Source organism: Aotus nancymaae, unplaced genomic scaffold (assembly GCF_030222135.1).
Source record: "Aotus nancymaae isolate 86718 unplaced genomic scaffold, 86718_ANA_hifiasm-v0.15.2.pri h1tg000025l, whole genome shotgun sequence".
Lineage (NCBI taxonomy): Eukaryota > Metazoa > Chordata > Mammalia > Primates > Aotidae > Aotus > Aotus nancymaae.
In genome coordinates, this window is record NW_026988438.1 from 38,401,547 (window position 1) to 38,424,517 (window position 22,971).

Here is a 22,971-nt window from a genome sequence, read left to right on the forward strand (position 1 = left end):
GTGAGGAAAATTGCTAGAACCCAGGAGATGAAGGTTGTAGTGAGTTGAAATTGCACCACTGCACTCCAGTCTGGGTGACAGAGTGAGACTCTCTCTCAAAAAAAAAAAAAAAAAAAAAAAAAGCACACCAGGCCTTTAGCCAACTATTTACTGTTTATTGTGGTAAAATATACTTAACATAAAATTATTTTAACCATTCTAAGTGTATAGTTCAAGTGGCATTAAGTACATTCACATTGCTGTACAACCATCACTATCTATCTCCAGAACTGTTTCATCTTCCCAAATTGAAACATACCTATTCAACAATAACTCCCCATTCCTCCCTCTCCCAGTCCCTGCTAACCATCATTTCACTTTCTGTCTCTATGAATGTGAATGTGCTGGTTCCCTCCTAAAGTGGAATCATGCAGTATTTGTCCTTTTGTGAGTGGCTTATTTCAGTTAGCCTAATATTGACAAGGTTCATCCATGTTGCATTGCAGCATGTACCAGAATCTTCTCCATTTTTAAGACCGAGTAACATTCTATTGTATGTTTATTACCTTATGTTTAAAAATCCATTCTGTCCACGGAAGAATTGCTTCCATCTTTTGGCTGCCGTGAATAGTGCTGCTATGAACAACAGCATGCAAACATCTGTTTGAATTCTTACTTTTATTTCTTTGGGGTATATACCGAGAAGCAAAATTTTTGGATCATGTGGTAATTCTGTCTTTAATGTTTTGGGGAACTTTACCGTATTTTAACCCTAACTTCTGGCTAACCTCCCATCTCTTTTCAGCCTAAAGTGCACCTCCCATTCCTTAAATGTTCTGCTAGTCACTACATGACTTTCCTCACCTCCTTTCTTTCTGGCTTACCTGCCTATAAACCTTGTACTTGGCTGGATTTGGCATTCTCTGTCCTCTCTTTTTACTCCTGGACTTTGAATACTGCTGATGAAAGCTTCATTACTGTGACTATAAACCCATCTTGTTCAAATACATCTTGGGTTTCTTAAAGCTGCATGGAGACTCTGACCACCTACTCCCCTATTGCCCTTCACAGGTATTTTTGATATTTTTACCACACTCCTCAAAGGTATTCTCCTAATTCCAATTTTCTTTTGTCTGGCCAGCTTGCACTGCATTTTCCTACTTCCTTTAAGTAAGAGAGACCAGTAGGTGTGACTGCTTCAATAATCTATCAATATCTGTGCCCATGTGCATCTTTGTCTCCATACTCCAGAAAGGACTGGATACATAAACTAAGAATCTGTTCCAATAAATTGAGATGACAGTGTTGTATAGAAGATAGAGTCCTGGAAATCAGGAGGTCTGATTTTCTATTCTATATGATTGAAGAGGTGTCATTTAGACTTACTTTCTCAGTTTTCTCATTTGTACAAGCAGGATCTTAAACTAGATGATTTTAGATCTTCCAAAACTATTACTTCACTTTGCTCATGGGTTTGAATTTTCAAATTTAGGGGAAGATACTTTATACTTACATAAAATGCTACACTTAAAGTCTGAAAGTAGTCTTTTAAAAATCTTTAACAAATAACCCATAATATTAGTAAGAAAACAAAAAGTTTCACACTACTCAATAAGGTGACAATCTGAGTTTGTTTTCGTTATCACTTTTGTTTAACATAAAAATTTACATAATTAATTTTTATGTTCTTGTTGAAACCATCACTAACATAAGAAAAACTATTCCCATCTTTTATCATGTGCAAAAATAAAATCAGGTCAGGCATAGTGGCTCACACCTGTAATCCGAGCACTTTGGGAAGCTGAGGCAAGTGAATCACCTGCGGTCAGGAGTTCAAGACCAGCCTAGGCAAAATGATGAAATTCCATTCCTACTAATAAATTAGCTGGGTGTGATGGCAGATGCCTGTAATCCCAGCTACTTGGAAGGCTGAGGCAGGAGAATCACTTGAACCTGGTGAACAGAGGTTGCAGTGAGCCAAGAATGAACCACTGCACTCCAGCCTGGGAAACAAGGGTAAAACTTTGTCTCAAAACACAAAATGAAATAAACAAAAACCAAAACCAAAACCAAACATCAAATCAAAATGGATTAAAGACTTAAACCTAAGACCTGAAACTAGAAAATTACTATAGGAAAAAATTGGGGAAATGTTCCAGGACATCTGGGCAAAGGTTTTTTGGGTAAGACCTTAAAAGCACAGGCAACAAACGCAAAAATGGGATCATATCAAGCTAAAAGGCTTCTGCCCAGAAAAGAAAACAACCAACAGAATGAAAAGATGATCTACAGAATGGAAGAAAATATTTGCAAACTATTCACCCAACACGGCATCAATAACCAGAATACATAAGGAATTCAACTCAATAGCAAAAAAGCAAAAAACTTGATTGTAAAGTGGTCAAATGACTTGAATAGATATTTCTCTCAGAAGACGATGTACAAATAGCCAACAGGTAACATGAAAAAATGCTCATAATCATCAAGTCATCAGGGAGATGTAAATCCAAGCCACAATGAGATATAATTTCACCCCAGTTAGAATGACTGTTATCAAAGAGACAGAAAATAGCAGATGCTGGTGAGGATGCATAGAATAGAGAAAGCTTGTACACTGCTGGTGGAAATTTAAATTAATATAGCCACTACAGAAAACAGCATGGAGGTTACACACACACACAAAAAAAAAAAAAAAAAAAAAAAAAAAAAAAAACCCTACCATATGATCCAGCAATCCAGCTGCTGAGCATAAATCCAAAAGAAAGGAAATCAGCGTATCAAAGAGATACCTGCATTCCTATGTTTATGACAGCACCATTCACAATAGCCAAGACACAGAATCAACCTAAGTGTCCATCAACAGATGCGCAGATAAGGAAAATGAGATACACACGCACAATGGAATACTATTCAGCCATAAAGAATGAAATCGTGTCATCTGGAGCCACAAGAATGGAACTGGAGGACTTTATGTTAAGTGAAATGAGTCAGGCACAAAAAGACAAATATCGTATGTTCTCACTCACATGTGTGAGCTAAAAAGCTGGATCCTATGGAGGTAGAGAGAGTAGAATGATGGGTACCAGAGAACCAGAGGGAGGGGGACGGGGTAGAGGGAATGCAAAGAAGTTGATTAGTGGGTACAAAAATACAGTTAGATAGAAGAAATAGGTGCCAGTATTCAATAGCACAATAGGGAAACTGTAGTTAATAACTTACTGTGTATTTCAAATAGCTGTAAAGGAAGAATTATAGTGTTCCTAACACAGAGAAAAAATAAATGTTTAAGGTGACAGATATCCTGACTTGACCATTACACATAGTATACAGGTATCAAACTATCATATTACCACTAAAATACATGCAAGTATTATAAATCAATAAAAACATTTTTAAAAATAATGAAATATTTATTATGAATTCTGTAAAAATAAAAACTGCAGCACATAAGAAACACCTTCACAGTGGAATTTCTGGTCAGTTCTTGTTACTGAGGTCCCAAAGTACCTGGTAGACACATGAGCTTTAATACCGAAATTTGTGTGATTTTTCTACCTGTTGACAAGGTAAGGAAGTGAACTTACCTTCTGCTGAAGAAAGGGAACCCACTTGCAGTCCACCAGCTCCTGGCGATACTGCTTCGTGAAGGGTCCAACATAAGACACAAAAGCTGCTGTGAGAAGAACATCTCCACACAGTGTCTTCTCTTGAGCTTCGAAGGACTTAATGGATTGACCCCAGCGAATCTTCTCCGACTGAAAGATAAAATTACTCAGCTGTAATTGCAGGCTGAACGTCAACTCAACAAATGCTTAATGCAATCACCTTATGGCACAGTTTATGTCCTTCCACCCAGTCACTAGAAGGAACAGAGTGTAACGGGTTGGTGTGACTATTATAATCTTTCATGTGTTTGAAACCCATCATTATGACGGAGTCCTCATACTCTCCTCAGTGGAGTTTATCACAATGTGACATTCGTTCTTTAACATCTCTTCTCATTGAATATCCTAACTCTTCCATTATGACTGAGGTCCTTCTTGAAAGGCTGACAGTCTCTACCCTACCCCTGTGGGAACGGAGGATGACCAAGAGCTGTGGCAAGAAATGAGTGATGTTAGGTTTGTTTGTTTGTTTGTTTGTTTATTTGACGAGGTCTGGCTCTATCGTCCATGCTGGAATGCAGTGGCACCATCTTGGCTCACTGCAACTTCCACCTCCTGGGCTCAAGCCATTCTCTTACTTTAGCCTCCCAAGTAGCTGGGACTACAGGAATGCACCATCATGCCCAGCAAATTTTTGTATTTTTTGTAGAGACCGGGTTTTGCCATACTGTCCAAGCTGGTCTCAAAATCATGAGCTCAAGCAATCCACCCACCTTGGCATCCCAAAGTGCTGGGATTACAGGCACAAGCCACCGTGTTTGGCCTGATGTTAGGATTCTTAATGTCAGCCTGGCTGCTTTCCATTCTTCCCACTACACTGCCCTAGGCAAACTTTTTATTTATCTATTTTTAACATGCTGGCAATGGTCTGATTACAGACAAAGGGAAATGACAAACACAACTCTTTTTAATTAGGTAAAACATAAGCTGAAATAGCCATCTATCCTGGATTCTATTGATTAAAGAGTAGAATCAGTAGTTACTAAACTCAGGTTAGTTTTCTAATATAATTATTAAATCAGTGGAGGAAACTATGATCTATGTACAAAGATGGAAATCAGGACTTCACAATACTCTCCAAGACAGCTGCTGAAGTCCTTATATCTAGTTGGATGGCCATTTAAAATCTGATTTACAGGTTAAGTATGTGAAGCCCTTAATATTGGATTTGAATAAAACTGCAATAAATACGTATGGATTGACTGAACTGCAGGGTAGTTCACTAATTCATTTTGTTTCAACGTATGCTAAAAATTAATACAACATTTTAAGAACATGCACATTAACAGAACTTGAAAAAAAATCAGCAACTTGTTAGTACAAGCAAACAAGCACCCTATGGAATTTTGCTTTCATGAAAGAAGATTGACCACAGAAAACAAAAATGATGTCGGAATGGATTGAAATGCCAGTTCCCTGCAAGCCATCTTAATATCTACAACACTGAGGTTGGAGGTCATGGAATTAGCATGTGAAAATGGTTATCAAAGCGGTTTCAAGATCATCTCCTTGCTTTGACTGATAAACATCCCCCCAAGTTAACTGTATAATTAAACACTAAGGAACTTCAGCTCTCTAGCCCTCTTTACAAAATGTATTACTTTCCTTCCTCAGCCATAGACAACATAACCATTAATTTTCAGGAGGAATCTCTCATTCACCTACCCTCCATCTTTGTTGTTTTTGGTTTGTAAAGAATAAAGTGTACCCATCTCATTCTCCAAAACAGCTTTGAAATTTGAAGATTTACTAAACATAGATTTATTGGCTATCGAAATCGTCAATAATTTCGCTACAGTATCCAGGCAACATAAATCATTACTGACAATGGCTAACAAGGGTTTAAGAGTTGGAACATGTCCTGTAATAAATTTCTAGACAGTTAAAAATCACTATAATTTTATTCTAATGCATTATAGATTGCCTGTAATGTCATCCTGGCCGGGGTGACCCATTTCTAATTTTGAACAGCTGCTCAGCTCAGGAGTTAGTTAATGATTAAATATAAATTGCCTGATTTATTAGTCTGAATGGCTGAGCTTCCAGGTCAATGCTATATAGACAAAATCATCAGTCTTGATGTTTTTCAGAAGTTAACTGTCTCCTGTTCTAATCAGAAAGAATTTACCCTCAAAGAAAAAGATCTGACATTTTCAATTAATCCTTTAAAAATATATTTTTTCCTAGTTAACATGATACAATCTTCTTTTCCTTTCCTTGTCTAAATCATCACAAGTAAGTAGAGTCTTTGAAAATACTGCTGTATGTTGGAGACACATGGTAGAGCCTGCTTTTCCTCTGACAAAACTTTCAGACATTCTATAACTAGTCCAGGAAAACAGTCGAATTGTATGACCCTTTTCCTCAGGCACCTCACAAATGGTGAACACTTCAAATTGCTTGAATCTTGCCACTTTAAATGGAAGTAGTAGTAGGAACTAGTACTGGTGAAATTTCTCAACTGACCTAAGAAGAGCAAGTCTTCAAAAGGCTCCAGCATTTTAACACAGGAGGCTCCCCAAACTCCCCCATTCATTAATTTATTCATTCAATAAACATCTAGTGATGCCTACGACATGCCAAGACTATACTATATGCTTGGGATCAAGCAGTGCACAAAACAGGTGAAGGTGCCTGTTTTTGAGAAGCTTAAATTTTGGTTGGGGAAAAAAAGACCAAGAAGTATTTTTGCGTATGCATACATGTACAACTATGTTCATGCAATAAATGCTACCAAAAAATGGTAACACAGGGGCCTGTAGGTCAGTAAAGCCTTTAGAGTGCACTTTGAGTGATTAGTTATTGGGGAGTTCTGAGTGAAGGGCTGATGTGAACGGACTTCAGTTTGTAAAATATCACCAAGCTGCAGTGAGGGAAATAAGCTTTAGCAGGCAATGGTGGGGCCTGCAGAGGTACTCTAGGGAACAGATGCCAGCAGGCTGGACCAGCACGGCGAGGTGAAGAGAATGCGAAGAGCTGGGATTTGGAATGAACCTGAAAGGCAGAGTCAATATGCTGATGGACTGGATGTCAGAAAGAGAGCAAAAAGTCAAGGGTGATTCAAAAGCTTTGGGCCAGAAAAAGTGAAAGAACGGAATTGCAGTTACTGAGATGGAATGGAGACAGGGCATTTTACAGAATGAATTATGAGTTTTTGCATAATGAACTACGTATTTCAGAGAGATAGTGTGTTTAAATTTGTGGTAATAAGTTAGGGTTTTAAAAATCTACCATAAGAAATTAGGCTATCACCTGGCCAGCCCGAAACACGTTTCCCCCTCCTTTCTTGCTAAGAGAACCCTGAATCTGAATGGGATGCCACTGTACCCAACCCCATGAGATGAACTGTGACTTGCTAAGCCAATCATGATAGCCCTGTTTCCCACTTTTCCAGACTTTTCTTTTTTGGGGAGGGCATGTGGTGTGGAGTTAGGAGTTTATCTAGATTGACTAAAGAAACTTAAGTGGGAATTTGCCAGAGACATTTCCAGAAAAACATCAGTGTTTCTCATGAAAGAGAAAACCCCAGCTGATAGATGGTTTTCTTTCTCTACTGTCTCTCTGAATCTGAAGGTGTAGCAGCCCCCTGGGTACTCGTGAGGCAAAATGCATGATGGCAAATGCCCACTTGCTAACTGTGGAGACGTAGAGGTCAACAAAGAGCCTGGGTGGAGATCATTATTCAGCTGGAGCTACACTGATAATGGTAGCCTTAGCATTTTTTGTAATATGTGAAAAATAAGCTCCCATTTGTTTGAGCCATGGTTAAAGTTTTCTAGCACCTCCAGCCAAATGCATTTCTAATCAGGCAGTTACATATTTTAGTACAGTTATATACTTACCAGCTGAAGGCATTTTTTTTTTTTTTTTATTATACTTTAAGTTCTGGGGTACATTTCAGATCTTACAGAATTGTTACATAGGTATACATGCCATGGTGGTTTGCTGCCTGCATCCCCACTTCATCTACTTTAGATATTTCTCCTGTCATCCCTCCCCAACCTCCCCATCCCCTGCTATCGCTCCCCTTGCCCCCCCGACCCCCCAACGGACCCCAGTGTGTGATGTTCCCTTCCCTATATCCATGTGTTCTCATTGTTCAACTCTCACTTATGAGAGAATATGCAATGTTTGGTATTTTGTTTTTGGTGTCAATTTGCTGAGAATGATGGTTTCCAGGTTCATCCATGTCCCTGCAAAGGACATGAACTCATCCTTTTTACGGCTGCATAGTATTCCATGGTATATATGTGCCACATTTTCTTGATCTAGTCTATCATTGATGGGCATTTGGGTTGATTCCAAGTTTTTGCTATTGTAAACAGTGCCGCAATAAACATATGTGTGCATGTGTCTTTATGATAGAATGATTTATAATCCTTTGGGTATACACTCAGTAATGGGATTGCTGGGTCAAATGGTATTTCAATTTCTAGATCCTTGAGGAATCGCCACACTGTCTTCCACAATGGTTGCACTAATATACACTCCCACCAACAGTGTAAAAGCATTTCTATTTCTCCACATCCTCTCCAGCATCTCTCGTCTTCAGATTTTTTAATGATCACCATTCTAACTGGTGTGAAATGGAACCTCAATGTGGTTTTGATTTGCATTTCTCTAATGACTAGTGATGATGAGCATTTTTTCATATGCTTGTTGGCTGCATAAATGTCTTCTTTTGAAAAGTGCCTATTCATATTCTTTGCCCACTTTTTGATAGGGTTGTTTTTTTCTTGCATATTTGTTTTAGTTCTATGTAGATTCTGGATATTAGCCCTTTGTCAGATGGGTAGATTGCAAAAATTTCTTCCCATTCAGTTGGTTGCTGGTTCACTCTAATGACTGTTTCTTTTGCTGCACAGAAGCTCTTAAGTTTAATTAGATCCTATTCATCTATTTTGGCTTTTGTTGCCAATGCTTTTGGTGTTTTAGTCATGAAGTCCTTGCCTATGCCTATGCCTATGGCCTGAATGGTTTTGCCTAGGTTTTCTTCTAAGGTTTTCATGGTGTTAGGTCTTATGTTTAAGTCTTTAATCCATCTGGAGTTAATTTTAGTGTAAGGTGTCAGGAAGGGGTCCAGTTTCTGCTTTCTGACATGGCTAGCCAGTTTTCCCAACACCATTTATTAAAGAGGGAACCCTTTCCCTATTGCTTGTTTTTGTCAGGTTTGTCAAAGATCACATGGTTGTAGGTGTGTGGAGTTACTTTTGAGGCCTCTGTTCTGTTCCATTGGTCTGTATCTCTCTTTCGGTACCAGTACCATGCTGTTTTGATTACTGCAGCCTTATAGTATAGTTTGAAGTCAGGTAGTGTGATGCCTCCAGCTTTGTTCTTTTTGCTTAGGATTGTCGGGCTCTTTTTTGGTTCCATATGAAGTTTAAAGTGTTTTTTTTTTTTTTCCAGTTCTGTGGATAGCAATGAATCTATAAATTACTTTGGGCAGTATGTCCATTTTCATGATATTGACTCTTCCTAACCATGAGCATGGAATGTTTTTCCATCTGTTTGTGTCCTCTCTTATTTCCTTGAGCGGTGGTTTGTAGTTCTCCTTGAAGAGGTCCTGCATGTCCTTTATTAGTTGTATTCCTAGGTATTTTATTCTCTTTGTAGCAATTGTCAATGGGGGTTCACTCATGATTTGGCTCTCTGTTTGTCTGTTATTGGTGTACAGGAATGCTTGTGATTTCTGCACAATGATTTTGTATCCTGAGACTTTGCTGAAGTTACTTATCAGCTTAAGGAGATTTTGGGCCAAGACAATGGAGTCTTCTAAATATAAAATAATGTCATCTGCAAATAGAAACAATTTGACATCCTCTTTTCCTAACTGAATACCCTTTATTTCCGTTTCTTGCCTGATTGGTTTGGCTAGGGCTTCCGATAGAGCAACCTTGTCTAGTGCCAGTTTTCAAATGGAAGGCTTCCAGTTTTTGCCCATTTAGTATGATACTGGCTGTGGGTTTGTCATAGATAGCTTTTAGTATTTTGAGATATGTTCCATCAATACCTAGTTTATTCAGAGTTTCCAGCATAAAGGCATTTCTAATAATGCAATTATACACTTTTTAATTATACACTGTTATTACTCTTTTTTTTTTGAGATGGAGTCTTGATCTGTTGCAAGGCTGGAGTGCACTGGCGCAATCTCAGCTCACTGCAACCTCCAGCTCCCAGGTTCAAGTGATTCCCCTGCTTCAGCCTCCCAAGGAGCTGGGGTTACAGGCACGCACCACCATACCCAGCTAATTTTTTGTATTTTAGAAGAGATCAGGTTTCACCATGTTGGTCAGGCTGATCTCGATCTCATGACCCCATGTTTTACCTGCCTTGGCCTCCCAAAGTGCTGGGATTACAGATGTGAGCCACCGCACCCAGCCTTGTTATTAGCTTTTAGTTATATATTTTATATACTTTTTAATAGTGTAGTTGTAAACTTTATACTTTAAAAAGTGACTGCTTTATTGAGATATAATTCACATACCATGAAATTCACCCCCTAAAGTATACAGTAGAGTGGTTTTTACTATATACGTAGACTTGCACAATCATCTTCTCTAACTAATTTTAGTACATTTCCCTCACCTCAGAGAGAAACCGCGTATCCAGTAGCAGTCACTCCCCAAACCCCATACCTTTGTCCAGCCCCTGACAACCATTAGTCTATTTTGTGTCTCTATAAATTTGACTGTTCTGGACATTTCATACACATACACTTATGTGATATGTGGCCTTTTGTGTCTGACTTCTTTTAGAATAATATTTTCAAGATTCATACATTGCAGTACGAATCAGTATTCATTTTTATAGATGAATACTATTACATTATATGGATATACATTTTATTTATCCATTAAGAAATTAATGGACATTTGGGTTGTTTCCATTCTTAGCTATTATGAATAACGCTGCTATGAACATTTGCATATGAGCTTTTTAACGGACATTTATTTTCATTTATTTGGGGTATACACCTATGAGTAGATTATTGCATCATGTGGTAACCTTATGATTAACATTCTGAGGAACTGCAGAACTGTTTTCCAAAGAGGTGGAACCATTTTATATTCCAACCAGCATTTCTCCATACCATTTGCCAATACCATTACTGTTCATATTTTTTATTATAGTCATCCAGGTGGGTATGAAGTGGTATCTTGTGGTTTTAATTTGCATTTCCCTAATGACTAATCGAGCTGAGCATCTTTTCAGGTGCTTATTAGCTATTTGTCTATCTTTTTTTTTTTTTTTTTAGATGGAGTTTCGCTCGTTACCCAGGCTGGAGTGCAATGGTGCGATCTCGGCTCACCGCAACCTCCGCCTTCTGGGTTCAGGCAATTCTCCTGCCTCAGCCTCCTGAGTAGCTGGGATCACAGGCACGCGCCACCGTGCCCAGCTAATTTTTTGTATTTTTAGTAGAGACGGGGTTTCGCCACATTGACCAGGATGGTCTTGATCTCTTGACCTCGTGATCCACCCACCTCGGCATCCCAAAGTGCTGGGATTACAGGCGTGAGCCATTGCGCCCGGCCCTTGTCTATCTTTTATGGATAAATGTCTATTCAAACCCTTTTCTTATTTTAAAATTTGGTTATTTATCTCTTTGACTTTTGTTAGGAAATACTTGAACATACACTGTGTCTTTTCAGCATCATCACAACCTTGTAAGGGAAACATCCACATCCTTGTTTCAGATACAAGAAAACAAAGTTGAAGACGTTCACTGATTTGTCCAAAACTGTTGAATGCCACATTGTAGAGCAAATAAAATCTGTGAATACTGATGTCAAAGAACATATGTTCCTCTGCCACTCATGCTCAAGCAAGAGAACGTTAATAAGAATTATAAAAAACCTTTATCGGGGAGAAGATCCAAGATGGCTGACTAGGAGCAGCTCAGGACTGCAGCTCCCAGTGAAAGCGCAGAGGGTGAGTGGACGCCGCATTTCCAGACAGATTTTTATTGCCCACAGACCAGGAGATTCCCAGGCGGAGGAGCCCCACGGGTCACCAGCGTGGCTGTTTTGGCCCGTGCTGCTGTTTTGCCAGCACCCTGGCGCAGCGGTTCTCCGTACAAAATACACAGGTCTGGGTGCCATTTTAGCTGGCCAGAGGACCTCCGGGAAGGCATGGTCACCCATTCAGCTGATTAAAAAAGGGGACTGAAACAGGGAGTCAGGCCAGGAGATTCCCGGGCAAAAAAACACCACAAATCTCAGCGTCGCTGTTTCAGCCGGCGCAGTGGGTCACCACACAGGAAATCACACACATCCCGGCGCCTTTTCAACAGGCGACTGGAACACCTGGGAGAGAGTCAACCATTCAACTAAAAAAAAAAAAAAAAAAGGCTCTGAGGCAGGGAGCCAGGTGATCAGGCTCGGCTGGTCCCACCCCCCCCACACAAAAAAAACAGCAATTGGAAGCTCTCTAGGTTGAGAGTTTCACAGCAAGCACAGCTGAAACTGGGACCATCCAGCTCTGTGGGGGAGGGGCGTCCACCATTACCAAGGCACTCCACCACCACGGAGGTAGTCCGCCGTTGCTGAGGCAGTCTGCCATTGCTGAGGCAACCCGCAATTACAGAGAGAGTCCACCATTACAGAGGTGGGCCACCATTGCCGAGGGATTTCTAACTACACCCATATAAACAGGACTGCAGGGAAGTTCACATGGCAGCTGGGCGGAGCCCACAGCAGCTCAGCAAAGCCTCTGCAGGCAGACAGTGACTAGGCTGCCTCCTTGCTGGGCAGGGAAGCCCTGAAAAAAAAGGCAGCAGCACAGTGGAAACTCATAAATAAAGCCCTAACTACCCGGGACAGAACACCTGGGGAAAAAAGGGGGTTTATGAGTTCTGCTGTAGCAGACTTAAACGTACCTGCCCAGCAGCTCCGAATGAACAACAGAGTTCACAGCTCAGCACGCGAGCTCCTATAAAGGACAGACTGTCTCCTCAAGCAGCTCCCTGACCACCATATATCCAAAGAGTCAACTTACAAAGGAGAGATCAGACTGACATCTGGTGGGTATCCTTCTGGAACAAAGATAGCAGAAGAAGAAACTGCTAGCAACCCTTACTGTTCTGCAGCTGCTGCAGGTGATCCCCAGGCAAGCAGGGCCTGGAGTGGACCTCAGCAGTCCTACAGCAGAGGGACCAAACTGTTAGAAGGAAAACTAACAAACAGAAATAACTTCATCATCAACAAACTGGACGTCCACTCAGAGACCCAATCTGAAAGTCAGCAACTACAAAGACGACAGGTGGATAAATCCACAAAGATGGGAAGAAACCAGCGCAAAAAGGATGAAAACACTTGAAACCAGAACGCCTCTCCTCCTACAAGGGATCACAACTCCTCACCAAACAAGGGAACAAGGCTGGATAGAGAATGAATGTGATGAAATGACAGAATCAGGCTTCAGAAGGTGGGGAATAAAAAACTTCCATGAGCTAAAAGAACATGTTCTAACCCAATGCAAAGAAACTAAGAACCTTGAAAAAAGATTTGACGAAATGCTAACGAGAATGGACAACTTAGAGAGGAATATAAGTGAACTGATGGAGCTGAAAAACACAACACGAGAACTTCGCGAAGCATGCACAAGTTTCAACAGCTGAATTGACCAAGCAGAAGAAAGTATATCAGAGGTCGAAGATCAACTCAATGAAATAAAACAAGAAGGCAGCGTTAGAGAAAAAAGGGTAAAAAGGAATGAAGAAAGTCTCCAGGAAATATGGGACTATGTGAAAAGACCTAATCTACGTTTGATAGCTGTACCTGAATGTGATGAAGAGAATGAATTCAAGCTGGAAAATACTCTTCAGGATATTATCCAGGAAAACGTCCCCAACCTAGCAAGGCAGGCCAATATTTAAGTCCAGGAAATACAGAGAACACCACAAAGATATTCCTCAAGAAGAGCAACCACAAGGCACATAATCGTCAGATTCGCCAAAGTTGAAATGAAGCGGAAAATGCTAAGGGCAGCAAGAGAGAAAGGTAGGGTTACCCACAAAGGGAAGCCCATCAGACTCACAGCAGGTCTCTCAGCAGAAACCCTACAAGCCAGAATAGAGTGGGGGCCAATATTCAACATCCTTAAAGAAAAGAACTTTCAACCCAGAATTTCATATCCAGCCAAACTATGCCTCATAAGTGAAGGAAAAATAAAATCCTTTGCGAACAAACAAGTACGCAGAGATTTCATTACCACCAGGCGCGCTTTACAAGAGCTCCTGAAAGAGGCACTACACATAGACAGGAAAAACCAGTACCAGCCACTCCAAAAACATACCAAAGGGTAAAGAGCATCAACACAATGAAGAATCTGCATCAACTAATGGGCAAAACAGCCAGCTAGCATCAAAATGACAGTATCAAATTCACACATAACAATATTAACCCTAAATGTAAATGGACTAAATGCCCCAATCAAAAGACACAGACTGGAAAATTGGATAAAAAGCCAAAACCCATTGGTGTGCTGTATCCAGGAAACCCATCTCACATGCAAGGATACACAAAGGCTCAAAATAAAGGGATGGAGGAAGATCTACCAAGCAAATGGAGAGCAAAAGAAAAAAAAACCAAAAAACCAGGAGTTGCAATTCTCGTCTCTGACAAAATAGACTTTAAAGCAACAAAGATCAAAAGAGACAAAGGACATTACTTAATGGTGAAAGGATCAATGCAACAAGAAGAGCTAACGATCCTAAATATATACACACCCAGTACAGGAGCACCAAGATACATAAGGCAAGTTCCTAATGACTTACAAAGAGACTTAGACTCCCACACAATAATAGTGGGAGACTTTTAACACCCCATTGTCAATATTAGACAGATCAACGAGACAGAAAATTAACAAGGATAGCCAGGACTTGAACTCAGACCTGGAACAAGCAAACCTAATAGACATTCACAGAACTCTCCACCCTAAATCCACAGAATATACATTCTTCTCAGCACCACATCAAACCTACTCTAAAATTGACCACATAATTGGAAGTAAATCACTCCTCAGCAAATGCAAAAGAATGGAAATCATAACAGTCTCTCAGACCACAGTGCAATCAAATTAGAACTCAGAATTCAGAAACCAACCCAGAACTGCACAGCTTCATGGAAACTGAACAATTGACTCTTGAATGTTGACTGGATAAACAATGAAATGAAGGCAGAAATAAAGATGTTCTTCAAAACTAACGAGAACGAAGACACCACATACCAGAATCTCTGGGACACATTTAAAGCAGTTTCTAGAGGAAAATATATAGCAATAAGTGCCCACATGAGAAGAAAGGAGAGATCTAAAATTGACACCCTATTGTCAAAATTGAAAGAGCTAGAGGAGGAAGATCAAAAAAACTCAAAACCTAGCAGAAGACAAGAAATAACTAAGATCAGAGCAGAATTGAAGGAGAGAGAGACACAAAAAATCCTTCAAAAAAATCAATAAATCCAGGAGCTGGTTTTTCAAAAAGATCAACAAAATAGACAGACCACTAGCCAGATTAATAAAAAAGAAAAGAGAGAATAACCAAATAGATGCAATAAAAAATGATAAAGGAGATATCACCACAGATTCCACAGAAATTGAAACCATCATCAGAAATTATTACAAACAACTCTATGCACATAAACTAGTAAACCTGGAAGAAATGGATAAATTCCTGGACAGTTGCCTCCTCCCAAGCCTAAACCAGGAAGAAGTTGAAACCATGAATAGACTAATAAGAAAGTCTGAAGTCGAGGCAGCAATTCAGAGCCTACCACCCAAAAAAAGCCTAGGTCCAGATGGGTTCACAGCCGAATTCTACCAGACATACAAAGAGGAGCTGGTATCATTCCTTCTGAAACTATTCCAAATAACCTAAAAAGAGGGAATACTTCCCAAATCATTTTATGAGACCAACATCATCCTGATACCAAAACCTGGCAGAGACTCAACAAGAAAAGAAAACTACAGGCCAATATCCATGATGAACATAGATGCAAAAATCTTCAATAAAATACTGGCAAGCTGATTGCAACAGCACATTAAAAAGCTTATCCACCATGATCAAGTAGGATTCGTCCCGGGGATGCAAGGCTGGTTCAACATATGCAAGTCTATAAACATAATTCACCACAAAAACAGAACCAAAGACAGAAACCACATGATTATCTCAATTGATGCAGAGAAGGCCTTTGACAAAATTCAACAGCCCTTTATGCTAAAAACCCTCAATAAACTAGGTATTGAAGGAACGTATCTCAAAATAATAAAAGCTATTTACGACAAACCAACAGCCAGTATCATACTGAATGGGCAAAAACTGGAAGCATTCCCTTTGAAATCTGGCACTAGACAAGGATGCCCTCTCTCACCACTCCTATTCAATATAGTACTGGAAGTTCTAGCCAGAGCAATCAGGCAAGAAAAAGAAATAAAGGGTATTCAAATAGGAAAGGAGGAAATCAAATTGTCTCTATTTGCAGACGACATGATTGTATATCTAGAAGACCCCATCGTCTCAGCCCAAAATCTCCTGAAACTGATAAGCAACTTCAGCAAAGTCTCAGGATACAAAATCAATGTGCAAAAATCACAAGCATTCCCATACACCAATAACAGACTTAAAGAGAGCCAAATCAAGAATGAACTGCCATTCACAATTGCTACAAAGAGAATAAAATACCTAGGAATACAACTAACAAAGAACGTAAAGGATCTCTTCAAGGAGAACTACAAACCACTGCTCAACACAATAAGAGAGGACACAAACAGATGGAGAAACATTCCATGTTCATGGTTAGGAAGAATCAATATCGTGAAAATGGCCATACTGCTCAAAGTAATTTACGGATTCAACGCTATCCCCATCAAACTACCAATGACCTTCTTCACAGAACTGGAAAAAACCACCTTAAACTTCATATGGAACCAAAAGAGAGCCCGCATAGCCAAGTCAATTCTAAGCAAAAAGAACAAAGTGGGAGGCAACACACCTCCGGACTTCAAACTACACTACAAGTCTACAGTAATCAAAACAGCATGGTACTGGTACCAAAACAGAGATATAGACCAATGGAACAGAACACAGGCCTCAGAGGCAACACAACATATCTACAACCATCTGATCTTTGACACACCTGACAAAAACAAGCAATGGGGAAAGGGTTCCCTGTTTAATAAACGGTGTTGGGAAAACTGGCTAGCCATGTGCAGAAAGCAGAAACTGGACCCCTTCCTGACATCTTACACTAAAATTAACTCCAGATGGATTAAAGACTTAAACATAAGACCTAACACCATAAAAACCCTAGAAGAAAATCTAGGCAAAACCATTCAGGACACAGGCGCAGGCAAGGACTTCATGACCAAAACACCAAAAGCATTGGCAACAAAAGCCAAAATAGACAAATGGGACCTAATCAAACTCCACAGCTTCTGCACGGCAAAAGAAACAGTCATTAGAGTGAATCGGCAACCAACAGAATGGGAAAAAATTTTTGCAGTTTACCCATCTGACAAAGGGCTGATATCCAGAATTTACAATGAACTAAAACAGATTTACAAGAAAAAAACAAACAAGTCCATTCAAAAGTGGGCGAAGGATATAAACAGACACCTTACAAAAGAAGACATACATGAGACCAACAAACATATGAAAAAATGCTCATCATCACTGGTCATTAGAGAAATGCAAATCAAAACTACATTGAGATACCATCTCACGCCAGTTAGAATGGCGATCATTAAAAAATCTGGAGACAACAGATGCTGGAGAGGATGTGGAGAAATAGGAACCCCTTTACACTGTTGGTGGGAGTGTAAATTAGTTCAACCACTGTGGAAGACAGTGTGGCGATTCCTCAAGGACCTAGAAATAGAAATTCCATTTGACCCAGCAATCCCATTACTGGGTATATATCCATAGGATTATAAATCGTTCTATAAGGACAGATACACATGAATGTTCATTGCAGCACAGTTTACAATAGCAAAGACCTGGAACCAACCCAAATGTCCATTCATGATAGACTGGACAGTGAAAACGTGGCACATATACACCATGGAATATTATGCAGCCATCAAAAATGATGAGTTTGTATCCTTTGTAGGGACATGGATGAACCTGGAAACCATCATTCTCAGCAAACTGACACAAGAACAGAAAATCAAACACCACATGTTCTCACTCATAGGTGGATGTTGAACAATGAGAACACATGGACACAGGGAGGGGACCACTACACACTGGGGTCTGTTGGGGGGAAATAGGGGAGGGACAATGTGGGGTGGGGAGTTGGGGAGAGATAGTATGGGGAGAAATGCCAGATATAGGTGAAGGGGAGGAAGGCAGCAAATCACACTGCCATGTGTGTACCTATGCAACAATCTTGCATGTTCTCCACATGTACCCCAAAACCTAAAATACAATAAAAAAAAAAAGTTAAAAAAAAAAAAACTTTATCTAATGGAATAGCTGTTAACATTAGCACGTCAGTCACCTATAAAAAGATAGAACAACAAAAACATAAGCCAACCAGTTAGCTTGAAAGGAATCATTTGCTGGTAGAATTCAATGGCAAATGTGTATTAAAAGAATTAGGCAACAAGCAGTTCAATTTCACAAGTATCTAGCAGCCATCCTGAATTTTATAAAATATTTTAAGAAAAACATGCTTTTTGTTTTTAAAGCATTTTACAGTGTGGTAAGAAAGGAAGAGAGAAAGTAGAAAAAGGAAGGACATAATCCACCCACAGCTGATGTACTCCACTGTCTTAAAGTGAATACAAGACCACTACATTCTGATAAAGTGTATGTCTTCCCTGTTTTAGTAGGAGCTCAGACTGATGGCACATCGAGTTCAGGACTACATATGAAAAGATATGTACTTGATCATTTCTTCCTTCTGGTGAGTTAGAGCCACAGTATGAGTGATGATTAAATATTACCATTTGCAGTCAATTCTATGTCTATTTAGTTATTACTGAGGGCAACGAATAAAATCCCCACAAGCGGATCTGAATTTTTTAGTTAGAATGTTTGGAAGAAAAGGTTTAACTTGCCTCAAGTTCCTTGACAAGTCTGTTAGCTAATGTGATGGTTTTATCAGTTTGGTTCACCTCTTCTTGACACCGGACTTTCTCAGCTATTGCTTTCTCAAATGAAGCTGTGAGTCTGCTCAGATTTCGATCCAGATCCTGAATCAGAGTGGAATTAAATTTTGAGTCATTTTTACTTAAAACAGAGAGATTACAATAATTCTTAAAACACCTGTAACTGTAAGGTGAATGAACAAACCTCTCCCCCACATTAACATTTACCCCTTTACCAGACATATTTTAGGGAAGAAGGAAAAGAAGAATATAACGATAATAAACACATCAGTGACACCACAAAGTAACAGTTCACAATGTGGTCTTCTCCCCTTCCGTCTCCACCGGGCAGAATTCAGGAAGCAATTGGGGTGAATGGAGGTACCCTGAAGATGCAATTACACTATGCACACACTATCCCCCTCTGCTCTTGCACCTAAGCCTCATCCTCCAATACCAGCTTTATTAAGGACAAAAATGATTTCTTTGGTTTCTCCACCTACTCCTTCTTTTCTCTTTGGGTTCAAAATTCAGGCAGTGAAGAGAGGTGTTAATTACTGAGCCCTTTAGACCCAGCTTGGCCAGTCAGATTTTTCTTTTTCTTTTGGAAAGAGTATTTCTCTGTTGCCCAGGCTGGGTGCAGCAGTGCAACCTCAGCTCACTGCAACCTCTGCCTCCCAGATTCAAGTGATTCCTGTGTCTCAGCCTCCTGAGTAACTCACATTATAGGTGTGCACCACCATGCCCAGCTAATTTTTGTAGATTTAGTGGAGATGAGATTTCCTGATGTTGGCCAGGCTGGTCTTGAACTCCTGGCCTCAAGTGATTCCCCCCACCTCGCCTCCCAAAGTGCTGGCATTATAGACGTGAGCCACTGTGCCTGGCCCACATTTTTCTCTTCTGGAGGTTGGGACTGAAACTCAGAGATAATCCACTGTCTTTAGCATTAAAAGGCCTGGGGGAAAGTATGAATCAGAGGGCTTCATTTGGAGACGGAACAACTTCCACCAGGGGACAAAAAAACAGAGAAAAGCATTGTGGAGAAAGGGAAAAGGATGAAAGGGACATACAAAGAGAAGCATGATGAGAAGTCACACAGCCCTCCAGAGACTCCAAGAGAAGCTCACGGCAGCTGCTTGTTTCCTGGATCTCTTGGAGCCCCTGCTCGCTTTTTGTCCATGAGTTTGTCTTTGTGTTGTTTTTGGCTAAGATATTTTTAATGAGTTTTTAACATTTATAGTCAAGAAGTCTTGACTAAGATGTCAAATGCCTGTGAGACTCCTCTTAATGCTACCTTGCATTAAGATCCAACAAACCTAACAAGATTTATAACACTGCTTTTATAGATGCATGCAAAGTTCCAACACAATTCAACAAGAAAACCTGTAGAATATAACCTATTAATAATTTAGAGACAAAAAAATAATTTAGAGACAGACTATATTTGCCGATGACCCAGTTATTTCACTATTACTTTATATTGCTAAAGCAGTATGTATATATACATATGTATATACATCAAATTTAAGATTAATATGCAAAATGGCATCAAATTTATGAGAACTGATGGAACTATTATACATCACCAGTTAGAAATAAGATTAAAATAAACACATTACAGGTCTGTTTTGGGTTACTAAGAGCACTTATAGCTTACTTACAGTTTTACCAAACACAGAAGCACATGAAGACTGTGGCATCAGACTCCTGGGTTCGTACTTGGATGCTGCTACCAGCTAAGCAGTGTCAAGTTGGGACTGTTTACAATCTCTATGCTTCAGTTTCATTATCTTAAAAATTGCATTAATAATGTACCTAGCTCAAAGGGGTTATTCTGAGGATTAATTTTGATGATTCATATAATAATACCTAGGACGGTGGAAGGCAATGGTTCTCAAAATTTTTGGTCTCAAAACTCTTTTACATTCAGAACCCTAAAGGGTACTGGTTCATACAGATGATATCAAGTAACATTTATAAGTTAAAACTGATAAAAAATAAAAATTAATTTTATAATAATAAACTCACCATATATTAGCATACATCATTTTATTAAAAATATTACCAAAACAAAATTAATGAAAAAAATGGCATTTAGATTTCTGCAAACCTTATTTTAATGTCTTATTTAACAAAAAACTGTTAAATTCTTATACCTGCTAATGAGTTCAGCCTGTTGGGTTGTTGTGTGTCATACAGCCTCGGAAAAACTCTACTGTATGCTTGTCGGAGAAAGAAGGTGAAAAAAGGAGACAATGCCCTATATAGGCGAGGAAACTGCGACAAAGATCAGTTGAGTGATTTGCCATAGTTTCACTAGCTAGTGTGTGAAAAAATGAGGCTATGAACCCAAGCCTTCTGAGTCCTCAACCAATTTAATGGAAGGCATTTAACAAAACAGATGTTTGAGGAAGTCCAGTTGTGGAGAGAGAGAGAGCAGATACTTCTAGGCTTCCCAGTCAGATCACACCTGGTGAACTGTATAGTTAACAGGATCCAGCTTTGAGTTAAAAAATGTCTTTGTTCTGCCAGGCACAGTGGCTCACGCCTGTAATCCCAGCAGTTTGGGAGGCCAAGGTGGGTGGATCACTTGAGGCCATGAGTTTGAGATCAGCCCGGCCAGGGTGGTGAAACTCTATCTCTACTAAAAATACAAAAAATTAGCCGGACATGGTGGTGTTTCTGGGTTTTGGGGTTCAGGGGAGCCCTCAGTTCCCCTGAGAGGATGTCTCTCCAGGTTCTAGGTCTATCACTCCCCCAAGAATAGGTGAAGACACCACGGCGCAGTGTGCAATAAATGCCAGACTCAAGTGTTGTAGAAAAGTGATTTCATTTTAGGTGGAGAAAGAGGAAAAAAAGGAGAAGAGAGAGAACTTCCATACGAGAGAGTGTGTGGAAGGGGATCCAAACATGGAGTCCAAAGGGGTGTGGAAGAAGGGGACTTTTAACCTGGGAGGAACCCCCACGTTCTCCAAGACCCCTGGCCAATGAAAGGAGTTCCTAAGAACTTCCGCTGGAGTGACTGACTTTTTGATTCTTCCCGCGCCTGTGAAAATTAAAACAGAAACTGTTAAATCTCCCAGATGGAGAGAGATGGGAGGATGGCATGGCACTGGGAAGTTCTTGCCCTTAAAACTACACCCCCTTGTTGTCCCAGAAAGACAACACCTTCCCTCAGTGGCACACGCCTGTAGTCCATCTACTCGGGAGGCGGAGGCACAAGAATTGCTTGAACCTAGGGAACGAGGTTGTAGCGAGCCGAGATTGTGCCACTGCACTCTAGCCTGGCTGATGGAAAGAGACTGTCTCAATTAAATGAATGAATGCATGCATGCATGTACGTATGTATGTATGTCTTGGTTCTAGTCCCTCTGCCTCTTACTGGCCCTGGTGGTGTGGGCTCATTATTCACTTTCTGTGAGTTTTACGTTTTCTCATTTGCAAAATGGTGCTACTCCTACTAATACCTGCTTCGTACGTACGTGCGCTATGGAATGAAATCTGTGTTAATGCATGTAAAATATGGCACAGAGCACTCAGCAAGCACATGGTAAGTTAGCTTGGTGTGCAAATATCACTGGGGTTTATTTCAAATGGGATACAAATTCACTTTGGTTCATCTTTTTCATTTACATAATCACCTTAATGGCAAATGTTTGGGTAAAAGTTGGCCCTTGGCACATAACTTTTAAGGGCATCAGTGAATGTTCACCAGGAGTAAGTACTAACCTGGTGTAATAGCCAGCATTCTAAGCATGCTTAAAGGTGACAGTCTACTACTTTCACAGGAATGTTTAGCTGTTGATTTGAGTTTACACTGACTGCTTTATATATAATCAGAGATTTGAAGGGAGTGCTAGTGTCTCACATGAATACGGTTAATATAAACATAAATGTGTAAACTACATGTACTAGAAAAAATAGTTCAAAGCAAATATATAATCACCATCAAGATGATTTTGCTCTAAAATACATAAGATTAGGTTTCCAAAATATTTTCTCAGGGTGTCTTAATATAGCTTGTATCTTTCTCCTTGTTTTAAAAAAAATTTTTCTCTATAGAAAACTCCATTCTTGCTGTTCTTTTCTCACTACCCATTCTCTCCTTCATCTCTTTTAATCTTTTATTCCTATCACTGTTTTCTTTGTTCTTCTCTACCATTTTACTGAAACATGGGATACAAACCACCTATGAATCTGATAAACAAGCTTTATTCTCTAGTTACTAATCATTGTTTGT

General features: G+C 39.8%; 1 protein-coding gene across 1 annotated transcript in view; it reads right to left on the minus strand.

The window, feature by feature from the left end:
• DNAH11 (dynein axonemal heavy chain 11) overlaps positions 1-22,971 on the minus strand; it is a 407,386-nt gene that overhangs the window by 90,868 nt on the left and 293,547 nt on the right. Inside the window, exons 62-63 of the mRNA XM_064380322.1 lie at positions 18,702-18,836; positions 3,564-3,734 (exon numbers count right to left, since the gene is read on the minus strand). Of these exons, the coding sequence (XP_064236392.1) occupies positions 3,564-3,734; positions 18,702-18,836 (306 nt within the window). The remainder of the gene's footprint in view (positions 1-3,563; positions 3,735-18,701; positions 18,837-22,971) is intronic.